General features: G+C 38.4%; 1 protein-coding gene across 5 annotated transcripts in view; it reads right to left on the bottom strand.

Moving 5' to 3' along the window:
- The window catches only part of rxraa (retinoid X receptor, alpha a), a 139,410-nt gene that overhangs the window by 18,030 nt on the left and 107,394 nt on the right, over positions 1–13,986 (bottom strand). For 2 of the 5 annotated variants that reach the window (XM_065244192.2, XM_065244197.1), the window contains 3 exons: positions 13,094–13,254; positions 11,424–11,603; positions 2,099–2,283 (listed from right to left, as the gene is read on the bottom strand). In XM_065244192.2, coding sequence (XP_065100264.1) covers positions 2,099–2,283; positions 11,424–11,603; positions 13,094–13,254 — 526 coding nt within the window. The remainder of the gene's footprint in view (positions 1–2,098; positions 2,284–11,423; positions 11,604–13,093; positions 13,255–13,986) is intronic. The other 3 variants (XM_065244194.2, XM_065244193.1, XM_065244196.2) reach the window with 3 other exon arrangements.

Raw genomic sequence — 13,986 nt, 5'->3', positions numbered from 1 at the left:
TCATTAGCACACGGGCAGCGGCTTCCAAAAGAGCAAGACAGGAGGGGAGAAAATCTGAAAGGAGAACCTGAGCGTGGGTTTAATGTTCGCAATGTCAAAAATTATTCGTCAAATGCCTTTTCATCTCCAATTATTCGCATTTTCTCTTTTTTGCATAAGTCAAAAACCACCTCAAGCAAGCGTAAAACCTTTTTAGTGAATTAAGGGTTCTTTTATTCGAAATTTGGCGTTTTCATCACCTGTTTCTGATGCAATGCTTCAAAATGCATATAAAAATCAGGATGATGGAAACCCAGCTACCGACACAATGTTACTGTATTTGCCTGCCAACGGTTAAAAATAATAGCATTTAATGACACTAATATGAATGAGCTTTATGTTATTGCATTACACACAGCTAGATTCATAAAAGTCTGATGCGTTCACCACAGGGTTATTATCACAGTTTTTTATTAACACAGGGTTTTTTAAACATTTTGGGGCCAGGGACCCCTTACAAGCAAGACAAATTTAACCATAACCCTAATTTGTAGCCTTAGATGCAAAATGTTTGAAACCTAACCACTTCAGACGTGTCTATAATGATGAACAAAAATTTATATTTGAATTGTTTATATCACTTACATGCTTTCAAACAGAGGATCATTTTGTTTAAATAGCATTTGGACTTACCAACATGAGTTACAGTTATCCTAAAAGCTTTCATAAAATCAACAGTAATAAACCACAAACATAAAAATGACTAAAGTTATTTTAAGTGCTTCAACCTCCATCAGTGTTCTCAATGAAACCAAACTAAATGTAATAGAGCCCCTATATTTATCAATTTTGATACATTTTATATACCTTAGCTTTACTTGTAATATTAAAATATTTCTTCATGGTCGCCAATTAGCAGCAGGAATGGCTCATTGCGCTCCAGATATATATAGGTTTTTGAAATGAATGGTTTGACAATTTTTTAAGATTGACGTAACACTCATTAGATTGCCCCATTTGTAAATTTTTTTTTTTTTTTAATAATACAACACAAGTTAAAACATTTTAGCATATTATTTTGCAGACCCCCTGCCTATGGATTGCCGACCACCACAAATAGAGTACTCCTGGTTTAACATACATTTCCAAAACTCAAAATACCATAATATATGCAAGGTGAATGGAAACGATATTAGTCCTAAACTAAAACTGAATCAAAAAGCTGTTTTTTATTCAGGTCTGGCTGGTCTCAGAATGGTTTTGATCCCTTTTAAGCGGGTCAGGCTGGGAGACTATGCCTGCTATGTGCTTTTTCCCAGCAACAATTCCCATATACTATAAAGAAAAAAAAAACACATACCTATCTTTACAAATCAAATTAAATTAGTACATTTTAGAACAATACTGCAATAAAACTTAAAAACGACAATATAACCTTAGTTCACCCAAGCTCTCGAGCCCCCTGCTGGATACAAATGATGACACATCCGACTCAGGCGAGAAAGTGAATCTTAGACCGACTGAGTGCTTTCTAGTGTAAAACCCAGCAGCTACTCCCTCCAGACAGGCCGTATGTTCTCCCAAGTCTCGCTACCCTTCCCCAAATGTCACTTCTCTGTTCCCACACATCTTCATCTTCCTGAAATAACTCCCCATTTACTCACATAACAGCTCCCTTCACTTCCAGAACATTTTCGCTTCGGTACAGAAGAGTCCCAAAAGACGCACTCAACCAGCCAACATCTCTCTCTCTCTTTCTCTCTCATTCTCTATTCCCCTGTTATACTACTCGTCTCATATCTCCACTACCTCCTCCAACTTCATTTCTGCAATACAAATGCTACAAGTATTTTTCTAGGAGAGAATGACAGAAAGATGCAAAGAGAGAAAACTCTCCTCAGAGACTGACGGCAGGCTGAAAGCTCTCGGGGTTTGTTGAAGTATTTCATTATTCAAATAAAGCTCCAAGGTGAGGCCAATGATTACTTCAGTGATGTTGACTTGTCAAGGTGACTTGGGAAAGGAGGGGCACTTGAGGAACATCACATCTCACATGTAAAGCTCTTCAATAACATCTTAAGTGGTTCTTAAAGGTATCTATAGTAAGAGAGTCACTTACTGAATTTGAGGGCATGGCCAGGTTGGTTTCGATGTAAGTCTCGGTTTTGGGCTCCACGGCGAGCTCCGCCTCCAGGATCTTCTCTACGGGCATGTCTTCGTTTACACTGCTGGTGGACTCCACCTCGTTCTCATTGCGGTCCTTGGCTCGCTGGCGCTCCTCCTGGACGGCTGTATGTAACAATACTAGTCACAGTCACTACAGCCGTTAGATCACACATAGTGTACACACTCCTAAACTACACCAAAGCCTTTGAGATATTTTAAGATTGAAGACAACAAGCACAGGCATTTGCAACCCATTCTACTTCAGTAATATGATGGATATCTATGAATAAAATACGAGCAGTATGGGCAGTAAGTTAAAAGTCTACAATTTACAATAAGGTTGTATTTGTAAACATTACTTAATGCATTGGCTAACATGAACTAACAAAAAGCAATATAGTTTTTCAGCATTTATTAATCTTTGTTAATGTCTGTTTTACAATTGAATAGCTATCTGATCAGAAAAATATGCATAAAGTGACAAGGTGTAAAAAGCCCTTTCATGTTAAATTAATGTGGATCAAAGGGGTCATATGGCATTTCTAAAAAGAACATTATTTTGCGTATTTGGTGTAATGCAATGTGTTTATGTGGTTTAAGGTAAAAAAAATATTTTCCACATACCATATGTTGTTGTTGCTTCTCTATGACCCACTTATCTGAAACGCAGCGATTTTTACAAAGCTTATCGTTCTGAAAAGCATGGTGTCCTTGGATTGGCTAGCTATCCAGTGCATTATGATTGGCCGAATACCTCAAGCGCTTGCAGAAATGTTACGACATTTAACATTTTTGAAAAAAAAACAGCTCCCAGAGCACAACGTCTCCACGACAAGGCGGTGGCGGCAACAATACTACATGGATGTTATCATCCATAGGTTTCTAAAGACGGTGGGAGGAGCCAGTCGTCTGCATCTTGGGAAACGCTTCACCGCGTGTCACTCCCAGATACCTGAAAATTGTCAAATAGCCAAAATGTGGGTGGAGCTGAATGGAAAGGTGCGGCAATCCACCTATCACTCGTACAACCACCCCCTTTAATAGGCGTATGTTTAATAGTTATAGTTGTGCGTATCCACGCGTGTAACCACAGTAGCAGGGCGACCGTCAAAGAAGCAGCTTGGCAAGTTAACCCATAAACGAAGAAGAAACAGCAACTTGTTGTGTATGATTTGAGAAGACCAGCAATGATAAACAGTAAATAAACAGCGACTTTGTAAATAAAGTAGCAGTTTGAGTTAAATCACTCTTCAATTTGACCCATCTTTGTTTTCACCGTCGCAAACGGAAATACCTATGACGCAGTTTTTTTTTACCTGACGGGAGAGGTTATGGTGGACCAATCACGGTGCTTGCGGGCCGCGTAGGCCTGATGCACTTTTAACAATTTTGCGAGGTGCACATCAGGCTAAGTAGAGCTATGAACATGCTATGGATAACCTACAGCGTAGTGCTTACGCATGACTATAAATCGGACTTAAGGCTTATTATAATTTTTTTTAATTCACCCCCTCATTTGGCATTCACACCAGACGCGGAAGAGGCGGCAAGCGCGAGTGATTTATATGTTAAGTCAATGCAAAGACGCAAATACGCATCCTGTGGCGCGTACCACGCGAATTGAGTGTTGCCGCGGGAAAAGTGCGAGTTGAAAAATCTGAACTTGGCAGATATCTGCGCCGCATTAACCAATCAGGAGCTTGCTCTAGTACTGACGTGATTACAGGGAGCAAGCAGAGTCGCAGAAGCACCTCCCATGATGGGAATTTCTGCGTGAATGTCTTGAATTACTAGAATTTCATACACGAATGGGTTTCGTGCTGAAACTCCCTTTGTGCCACAGAAGAAGTAGCATTACAAACGGGAAATGTCAGGAATATTTATATTGCTGTTCTTCAAATTGTTTCAGTTTTTTATGATAATAAAGAATATTTTGAAGAACGAGTGTTGCTTTTTTAAATGCACGTTATAAACGAATCCGACTCATAATGATATTCAGGGGTGGACTGGGACAAAAATTCGGCCCTGGCATTTTGGCCCAAACCGGCCCACACTATATACTCTGCAAAAAATTATTTAAGAAAAAATGTTCTTAGTATTTTTGTCTTGTTTTCAGTAAAAATATCTAAAAATTCAACAGTTAAAATGCTTTTTCTTGATGAACAAAACGACCCAAGAAAATAATCAAAAAAAAATATCAAATTTAAGTGATTTTGTGCATAAAACAAGCAAAAAAAATCTGCCAATGGGTTAAGCAAAAATTTCTTGAACATTTTTCTTAAACACTAAATGGTAAATGCAAGAAAAATTTGCTTACCCCATTGGCAGATTTTTTTGCTTGTTTTATGCACAAAATCACTTAAATGTAAAATGTTTGGTCTAAAAACTAGACTTATTTTCTTGGGTCATTTTGCTAATCAAGAAAAACCATCTTATTTTAAGAATGTTTAGATATTTTTACTGAAAACAAGAAAAAAATACTAAGAATTTTTTTTCTTGAAAATAATTTTGCAGTGTATAATTACAAATACCACCCATCTTTGCACGCCTTTAAATATGTATAGCAATAGCAACTCCAATTCCATAAAAGCACTAAACCCCATTAATAGCAGGTAGAAAAGAGTGAGAGTTGACACAACCAACACTGCTAGAACGTGTTATTTATTAATGCAATAAAACTGTATAATCCACACTTATGAATCCTAAAACAAGCTTCATGCAATTGGCAAAATTTGCCATTAGATTGCTGACTTATTACAAAATACAAGTGCTGCTTACATTAATATTGAAAACTGATTATTACTTCCAGTACTTACAGGAAAGTATTCACTACATTCACTGAACTAAACTAGTGTGATTACATTATTACATATTTTATGATATGTATGATTACATATTTTGTGTTTTTGACGCTTTATCAAGGGGTATCCATCTAAACTTGTGTTTTGAAAGCAGTTCTGCTTACCGCAGGCACTATACACTCACTTCTCCCTCGTCTCTCTCTCCCTCTCCTCACTGACCCTTTGCGTGCTGGTGCTGACAGTGCCACCGCCGCCACCATCATCATCACCAGCGACGCGAGATGAAGGTCTTGCTGCCGCAGAAAACATTTGTGTGTTTTTAACACATTTTGCAGCGCCTGCCTGAAGAGCCTGCTTCTGTTTGTCGCGCAGTTTTTCTGCGCCTCCCTTGCGTTTTCTCTCTCTCTCTCTCTCTCTCTCTCTCTCTCTCTCTCTCTCTCTGTTTTGACACGTGAACTGACCGACGATGAACGCTCGCTTGCACAGAGACCAAAGCGGTGATTGGGCCAGCTTAATGTCATTAAAAAAAAATAACCAATGGGCTGCTGCTTAAATGTGAGTGGGCCGGTCTATCTAGGAAAAGAAAGGATGATGACTGTGCTGGTCAGTCATTGGGCCAGCTTAATGTCGTTTAAAAAAAATAACCAATGGGCTGCTGCTTAAATGTCAGTGGGCCGGTCTGTCTAGAAAAAAAGACGCTAACTGGGCTGCTCAGACAAAAATAGTATGAGATGTATCGGCCCAAAAATTACGTCGGCCCACCGGGAAACTGCCCGGTTTGCCAGATGGCCAGTCCGCCCCTGATGATATTAGATTGAGAAGGACTTCCTACTGACCAAATGCCGTAGTACACGCACAAGCTGTGCATGAAACAGAATTGATTCAAAATTGATTTCAGAGGCATTTTTAATTGGACACTCGATTAATCGTTGCAGCCCTACTGCAAACATAATATTTTCTGCTGTAAAGTTGGGCATTTTAACATGGGTGTCTATGGGGATTGACTCCCTTTTGGAGCCAGCCCATAGCGGCCCATCACTTCTGAAGGTTGCCCTCCGGGTATTATTCCAATTACCCGAGGGGTGAGGTAAATATGCGTGGTGAATTTTGAATGTGTTGTTTTAGAAAGGGGTGGATGAGCCTTCTATATGATCTTTTATATGCATGAACACTCCACTTAAAACTTCAAAAACTAAGGAAAAATAAAATCCCACCATATGACCCCTTTTAACAACAACAAAAAAAAAATTATCGGTATATGTTGAAATGAACATGAACTAACATAAATAAATACTGTATGTTAGGGGTGTCAACAATAATCGATTCGGCGATGCATCGCAATGCGCGCATGCCTGATTCAGCAATCGATTATGTCACCGTTTATTTTCTGGCCTCAAGTGGACAATAAAAACGCACCATTTTCCATGGAAAGCAGACATATGGGCACATTTCGGATTCTACGAAGTTAATGGGAAACTAGACAAGACTTATGCTGTGTGTAAAAATCTCATCTCAGGTATATAATTGTCATTGTCTTAAAGCTCCTAAGCTTCTGTTTTTGTTGAGAATAGTTGCACTTGACTTTACTACTTGACTGATGAAAAATTTGCCTTGTTGTGTACAGTAGAATTCTGATGCATCGCAATGCATCGTAGAATCGAATTGAATCGTTAGTTAGTTAGTCATTGTTAGTTAATGCTAACTAACCATATAAATAGTTAGTTAATTACCATATAAATAATGTTCACTAATTATTTCATGAAGTCATGCTGAAGCGTACAACTTATGCTAAATAAAGAAGATTTCATAGCTGACCGATTTTCCAACTTTAACAAGTTTTGTAACAAGTTTCTTGCCTCTTAAGTTTTCAAACTGGCCTTAACAGATCAGACATTTGATCAGTCGGAGAACGGGAAGTGGTTAGAGTGCTGAACAGTAACTCATTCTCACTGTGGCCAAGGCAATATTACCCACACTCCAAGCATATGCGGTTAGAAAGTGTGTGCTTGTGTGCGGAGCACAGTTCATCTGAAATCCTCCAAACCCAGTCTGTATTCACACTGCATTCACACACTCAAACACACACACACTCAATTTCTCCTTTACCAAACCTCTAGCTATTTCCTCATTGGTAAATAACAGCGATGCCGTGGAGGTGGGGGTGTGGGGACGCTGCTTTACGGAAAGTGCTGTCTGGAGTCTGGAGGTCAGCCCAAGGGTAAAATAGTTCTCCAGGAGTCAGAGAGAGGTGAGAGGCGCTGAAATCACGTTAGGTTTATTTTCCCCTGAGAGGAGACGAGCATAAATTCATTTAATCCTGTTTTTCTGCAGATTCGCTTAGCTCTTTTTGGGGCGAGAGCGGTCCCACTCTCTTGTGCCTCGGGGTACAGCAGGGGCTTATGTGATACAGAAGCAGGCGAGAGCGAGCAATGATCACGTCCTTAAAAGAAGCGATCCACACCGTGGTGTTATAAATTACAGATGATGAGAGGTCACGCTGAGGTCATAGATATGGGTTTGTGAATGAAAAGATTACGTACACATGTATGAATCACAACGTTTTCCATCTGCTCGGTGAGTCTTTGTCTTTCACGTGGCAACAGAGAGATATTTGCACTGTCAGATGGGAATTGTACGTCAGCAAAGCAATTCATATAAATCATGTATAATTTATAAAGCTGTGCTTGTCTGATTACAGACAGCTTTGATTGACTGCATGCAAAGACAGTCATCTGAGTTCAGTTTAGTGTTATTGCATACATCATTTTTAATGTTTAAGCTTGGGGAAAATGTTAAAAGTTAACTATTGTATGAATGCAGTGCTCTGAATAAGTCATAGATGTGTAGCCAAAAGTGGACCTTGTCATGCACACGGTGTAGAAAGAAAACTTTTCAAGTACTAAATTAGGCAGGACAGGTAACATTTCAAAGAAAAAATGATGTCAACCTTCAATTTCATACAGAGAAAGGGATGCTTTGAGATAAAATGTTGTACATAGTGTATCACATACACGAATACAGGGTCCACAATTTGTGCCATACCTGTCACCAGTGACACTGTTTAGTGCAATTATACAAGAGATAAAGTTGCATGCGCACACACACAAATATACAAATGCATGAATTTTCTCTTGCATCCTTGAAGTAAGCAGTGTTACTCATGTCAGGTATGCTAAGGGGCTTTGAGCTTTTGAATACACTGAGCCTTTGCAACAATCACAGTCATGTGTGAAATGGGTTCATTGGTTCACCCTGATGCCTTCAAAACAAAACACTGCTCTCCACAGACCAGAACCATGAATATACTGGTGCGCCATAATAAACATTATTATTCATCTTCCCTGACTCAAGGCAAAATATAGTCTCACAGATCAATATTTTACCAGTTTTGTGCTGCATTGTCCAACTGGTGCTTTTAAAGGAATACTTAGCTCAAATCTCAAATATTGCAGTATGTTGAGTGTCTCATGACTAGTTGTCATATATGAAGAGTTTGGTTCCAAAACGCAATACATCTATTTTGAGTAATTTCTGTAAAAATTTGTTTTCTATACCAAGAAAGTGACAAGATGAAAACCACTTTTTTCTGTTACAAGCATCTTTAGGTTATAATAACATTAAAAATTCAAATCCGTAATTTGATTTTCAAACATTTATTATAAAAACGTTTTTTTTTTCTGCAAAATGCAATAAATCCAAGTTTTCTCTTCAAAATCCTATACATTTATTGAATCAATATTAAAATGTGCATTCATCTTTGCCATGTTATATTCATTTAGTTGACTAGTGGTATACACTGATTAAAAAAAAACATTAATGGCATAAATCAAAGCACTTACTTTGTCATATTAGGGAAACACTGTCATTCTTCCTGTCATGCACTGTCATCCCTCGCTGAACTTTTTTGACAGCGAGAGCAGCGGTAAATTGTTTTGGTCCTGCTCGATTTTTGTTGACTTTGAGTAAATAATGTAGAAGTTTTTCATAAGATCCCCTGGGGTCAATGTGTTAGCATGACAGAAGCTTGATGCTGTTGTGTGAGAACAAGCAACAGCTGGCATTTTTCCGTCGCCTGAGTGCCCGAGTGGCTTACGTTCCTTCCCCACCACAGTAAACTACCACAGTTTTATCAATGCTGTCAAAAGTATTATTTTGTTTTTGTTTGTTTGTTGAAAAGCACCACCATTAATGTTTACTATGCGTGGAATGGTGCGTTGTGATTGGTTAAGTGGATTTATTGCATTCTGCAGAGTAGGAGGACTGGTGTTTATCGCGTTTTGGGAAAAAAAGGGAGAAAGGTGACAGAATAACATGCAGATATCGGATGTGGTGTAAAATTGAGAATTTCCTTTTTATACTGACCTGATACAATACTGATTTTGGTGGTAACTCGATTCTTTTTAAAAATGGCGTTTATCGTGTTTTGGAACCAAACTCTTCATATGTGTTTCGTCATTAGACATGCAAGAACTAATCAGATTTGATGTTATTAATATGCTGACGTATTCAAATTTACAGCACATATCTGTGTTGCCATAGATTTTAACGTATCTACTGTATCAATAAATAAACTTCAGATAGGAATCATTTTCTCTCACAATTGCACCATTTGGACCAGAAGACAAAGTTTATTAAGTCATTTGGATTATTTAAATCATTTGGATGAAGACATTTGGATTACTTTAATTATATATTTATGTGCTTCTGTAAGCTTCACCATGTTGACCTCCTACTGTATACGAAGATAACATAATGGCATTTTAATATAAGACTATTCATTTGTGACCCTGAGCCACAAAACCAGTCATAAGAGTCAATTTTTGAATAAATCAAATGTATTTTTGTTGTTAGGATAGGGCCGAGATTTGAAAATCTGGAATCCGATGGTGCAATAAAATCTAAATATTGAGAAAATCAACAAATTAGGTCCTTAACAAATAATTATAAACATTTTTGATATATTTACTGAAGGAAATGTACAAAACATCTTCATGGAACATCTTTGATGTACGCTTTGAGTACTGAGAAAAGCGCTATATAAATGTAATGAATTATTATTATTATTATTATTATCTTTACTTCATATCCTAATGATTTTGGCATTAAAAAATAAATAATTTTGACCAATGCAATGTATTGTTGGCTATTGCTACAAATACCTGTGCGACTTTGGACTAGTTTTGTGGTCCAGCATCACATTTGTGTTCAGTTGAAGAAAAGAAGTCACATAAATCTAGGATGGCATGGGGTGAGTTTTTGAGAATTTTCATATTTAGGAGCACTATTTTTAGTAAATTCCTTCTAGGCGACACGTGCAAAAAGTGTTCATGTCCCATTCGCCCACCTCCACCTCTCTCTTGCACGTCTCAATGCCTCAGGTGCTGATTTGAGAGACAATCTTCTATATTTAGCAACACAAACCCTATTTAGGAAAACAATATATGCTTCTTACATATACAATCTGGTTATCTTAGCTCTCAATATACCGCATTAAGGCTACCTGGAACACATGAATAGTTATGATGAAATGTGCAGACTGATGTCTCAACTTGAGCAAATCAGTAGTGAGCTTTAAGATGTGACCTGCTCATGGTAGTAATTTGAACGTCTCTCAAGGAGTCACACAGAGGTAAGATTGTATTTAACAGCAAGGGAACAAGGAGTGCAAGAAACATCTCACGGTTTAGGTCGCTCAAGGCAAAGAACGATTAAACCCTTCAACCAGTTACAAGTCAAGTCATTTACACCTAAAGTTGTCATGAAACGGAAGTAGCGATTGTCTAATTTTCCCCGTGGTGAAGTTGATCCTAGTGAAACGGCTTCTAAATGAATAAAAAGTAGGGCTGGACTTGAATTTGTCCATCGAGAATTGATTGGAGCGTTTAAAGTTGGGTCATGTTGCTAATTGCTACGATCTTTTCCCGGACTCCGCCCCCTGCCATACCATATGACCGGAAGTAAAGAGAGATTGTGTCGAGGAGGGGAAGAGATTTGCGTTTTTGATTAAAGATTATGAGAGTACATGAATTTAAAAAAAAATCTAATTCTAATTACATTTAACATTTTAATTGAATCCCTTATGTACTTCAGCAAGGGAATGCTTTTAACATTCGTTTACTAAATCAAACTTTTTTGGTCTGCCTTTATATAGTTTTCCCTGCATTTTGCCACTCTCCTTTTTAAATAAGTTTCTATAAAGTTTACATCTGGCAGCTGTTTAAGCACAATGCGTTTCAGATGTCTGTGCAGAACCAACATTTAATTTCCGATGCATTTCTTGCAAGTCAATCTGCAAATACATGTTTCATAATCAAATCTGCGTAAACACGCAGACTCCACTTAAGTGTTCTTTAAAAAAAGCTTCATATTGGCATCAGCCTCATATTCCCATAAGGGAGCTTGTGCATTTAAAGTGTGTTATAAAGTTTCAGAGGAAGAGAGAAAAGAATCCTCTGTCCTCAACTTCATGTGCTGTACCTTCTCTCTTCATTCCCATAGCCAGACACTTCTGATAGCGGCAGTACTGGCAGCGGTTGCGCTGGCGTTTGTCAATGATACAGTCCTTGCTGTCTCGACAGGTGTAGGTCAGGTCTTTGCGGACGGTCCTTTTAAAGAAGCCTTTGCATCCCTCGCAGCTGTACACACCGTAGTGTTTACCTGCAGATAGTACATACCAATAGCATTAAAAACAGAACCAGTATATAATCCCTTAAAGGATTAGTCCATTTTCTTTAAAAAAAATCCAGATAATTTACTCACCACCATGTCATCCAAAATGTTGATGTCTTTCTTTGTTCAGTCGAGAAGAAATTATGTTTTTTGAGGAAAACATTCCAGGATTTTTCTCTTTTTAATGGACTTTAATGGACCCCAACACTTAACAGTTTTAATGTAGTTTAAAATTGCAGTTTCAAGGACTCTAAACTATCCCAAACGAGACATAAGGATCTTATCCAGATTGTCATTTTTGGCAAAAAAGCACTTTTAAACCACAACTTCTCGTCTTCCTCCGGTCCTGTGACGCGCCAGCGTGACCTCATGTAATTACGCAGTGACGTCGAAAGGTCACGTGTTACATATATGAAACGCACATTTGCGGCCCATTTTAAACAAATATAAACTGACACAAAGACATTAATAAGTATCATTGGACTTACAACAGCATCGGAACGGTCCTCGTTCTCCACACTTGTAAACACATCGCATACGTCGTCCGTGACCTCTTGACGTGATGATGTAGTACGTGAGGTCGAGCCGGCTTGCCAAAAATAACAATCGTTTCGCTAGATAAGACCCTTATGCCTCGTTTGGGTTCGTTTAGACTCCTTTTAAACTGCAATTTTAAACTGCATTAAAACTGTTAAGTGTTGGGGTCCATTAAAATCCATTAAATGAAAAAAATCCTAAAAAAAACATATGCACTTTTAAACCACACCTTATCATCTTCCTCTGGTCCTGTGACACGCCAGCGCGACCTCACGTAATTGCGTAGTGACGTCGAAAGGTCACTTGTTACATATATGAAACGCACATTTGCGGACCATTTTAAACAATAAACTGACACAAAGACATCAATTAGTATCATTCAACATACAACAACGTCGGAACGGTCCTCTTTCTCCACACTTGTAAACACTGGGGTGTAGTTTCGCATTCCTCATCCGTGACCTCTTGACGTGAAGACGTATTATGTGAGGTCGTGCTGGCACGTCACACAAATGGAGGAAGACGAGAAGTGAAAAAATGACAATAGTTTCGCTAGATAAGACCCTTATGCCTCGTTTGAGATTGTTTAGTGTCCCAAACTCCGTTGAAACTGCAATTTTAAACTGCATTAAAACTATTAAGTGTAAGGGTCCATTAAAATTCATTAAAATGAGAAAAATCCTGGAATATTTTCCTCAAAAAACATAATTTCTTCTCGACTGAACAAAGAAAGACCTCAACATTTTGGATGACATGGTGGTGAGTAAATCTGTTTTTTTTATGAATGTGGACTAATCCTTTAAATTCACCTTCTGGTTACCACTCCAGAGACACATTCTTTGCATATATCATGCTTTGTCTCCATTTTGGAAAAGTTTTCTTCCAGATCTTTACCCATGAGGCTACACTACCCACCGTTGAGTATTAATAAGCTTTGGTACCTGAGGAGCGGTCGCCGCAGATGGCACAGATGTGTTTGGTGAGGGACATCGGGGTTCCCGAGGGCTGAGCTGGCACCTTCATCACGCCGTTTAAACCAAGGGGTGGCTTGATATCTTCAGAGCTACTGACAGAGTTCATGGGCGAGTTCAACTGCAAAAACAACAATACAAAAACAACACATTTCACTCAGACATGTGTCAACATATCAACTCTAAAAGCCTGGCTGAAGGCGAGTTCAGAGAGGCCAGAATTACCCCAAAAGGCAACCAGGCTCATACCAAACTGGGCAAATGTTGAGATTTCAGATTGATTTTGTGTTGTATTGTTTTTTGATTACACTCTCTCTGGATTCCCTCTCCTCCTACCTCTCGCTGTAACTACAAGCAATGGATGCTGAATATGTCCCCAGCCTCACTTTTCTATACCCAGTCCAAATGTACTATGCTAGAATGGCAGCAATAAAATATTTAGCAAGGCAGTGAAATCAAGATTTCTCTTCTTGCTAAAATGCATCTGGCGAAGCTCAAACAAATGTGTTCGTGCATGCATATTTTGAACGAGATGCACGGTAATAAAGCTAAATCGCGTGGCGTCGGCGGCTTAACTGTGATTTATTAACCTAAATATTGTGTTTTCATTGATCATGTGTGACATTTTCTTGTATTATTCCTAGGTGATGATGAAAGGATTGTGCAACAAAGACCAATCACAAATAACATGAACATCTTGTGAATTTTACTCTGAATATGAACTACAAACTTTAAAAATGAATTACAAACTTGCCGTATGGGTTCTGAGCAAATGAATGTTTGTCAGACAAGACACGGGCTAAAAACAAAATGAAAATTTTTTATAGGCACGCAGAAACGGTTGAATTAATGCTGCAGTGGAC

This window comes from Paramisgurnus dabryanus, chromosome 18, assembly GCF_030506205.2.
Source record: "Paramisgurnus dabryanus chromosome 18, PD_genome_1.1, whole genome shotgun sequence".
In the NCBI taxonomy this organism is placed as follows: Eukaryota; Metazoa; Chordata; class Actinopteri; order Cypriniformes; family Cobitidae; genus Paramisgurnus; species Paramisgurnus dabryanus.
Note: the sequence above shows the minus strand (reverse complement) of the source record. Positions and strands in the feature narration are given on the sequence as shown.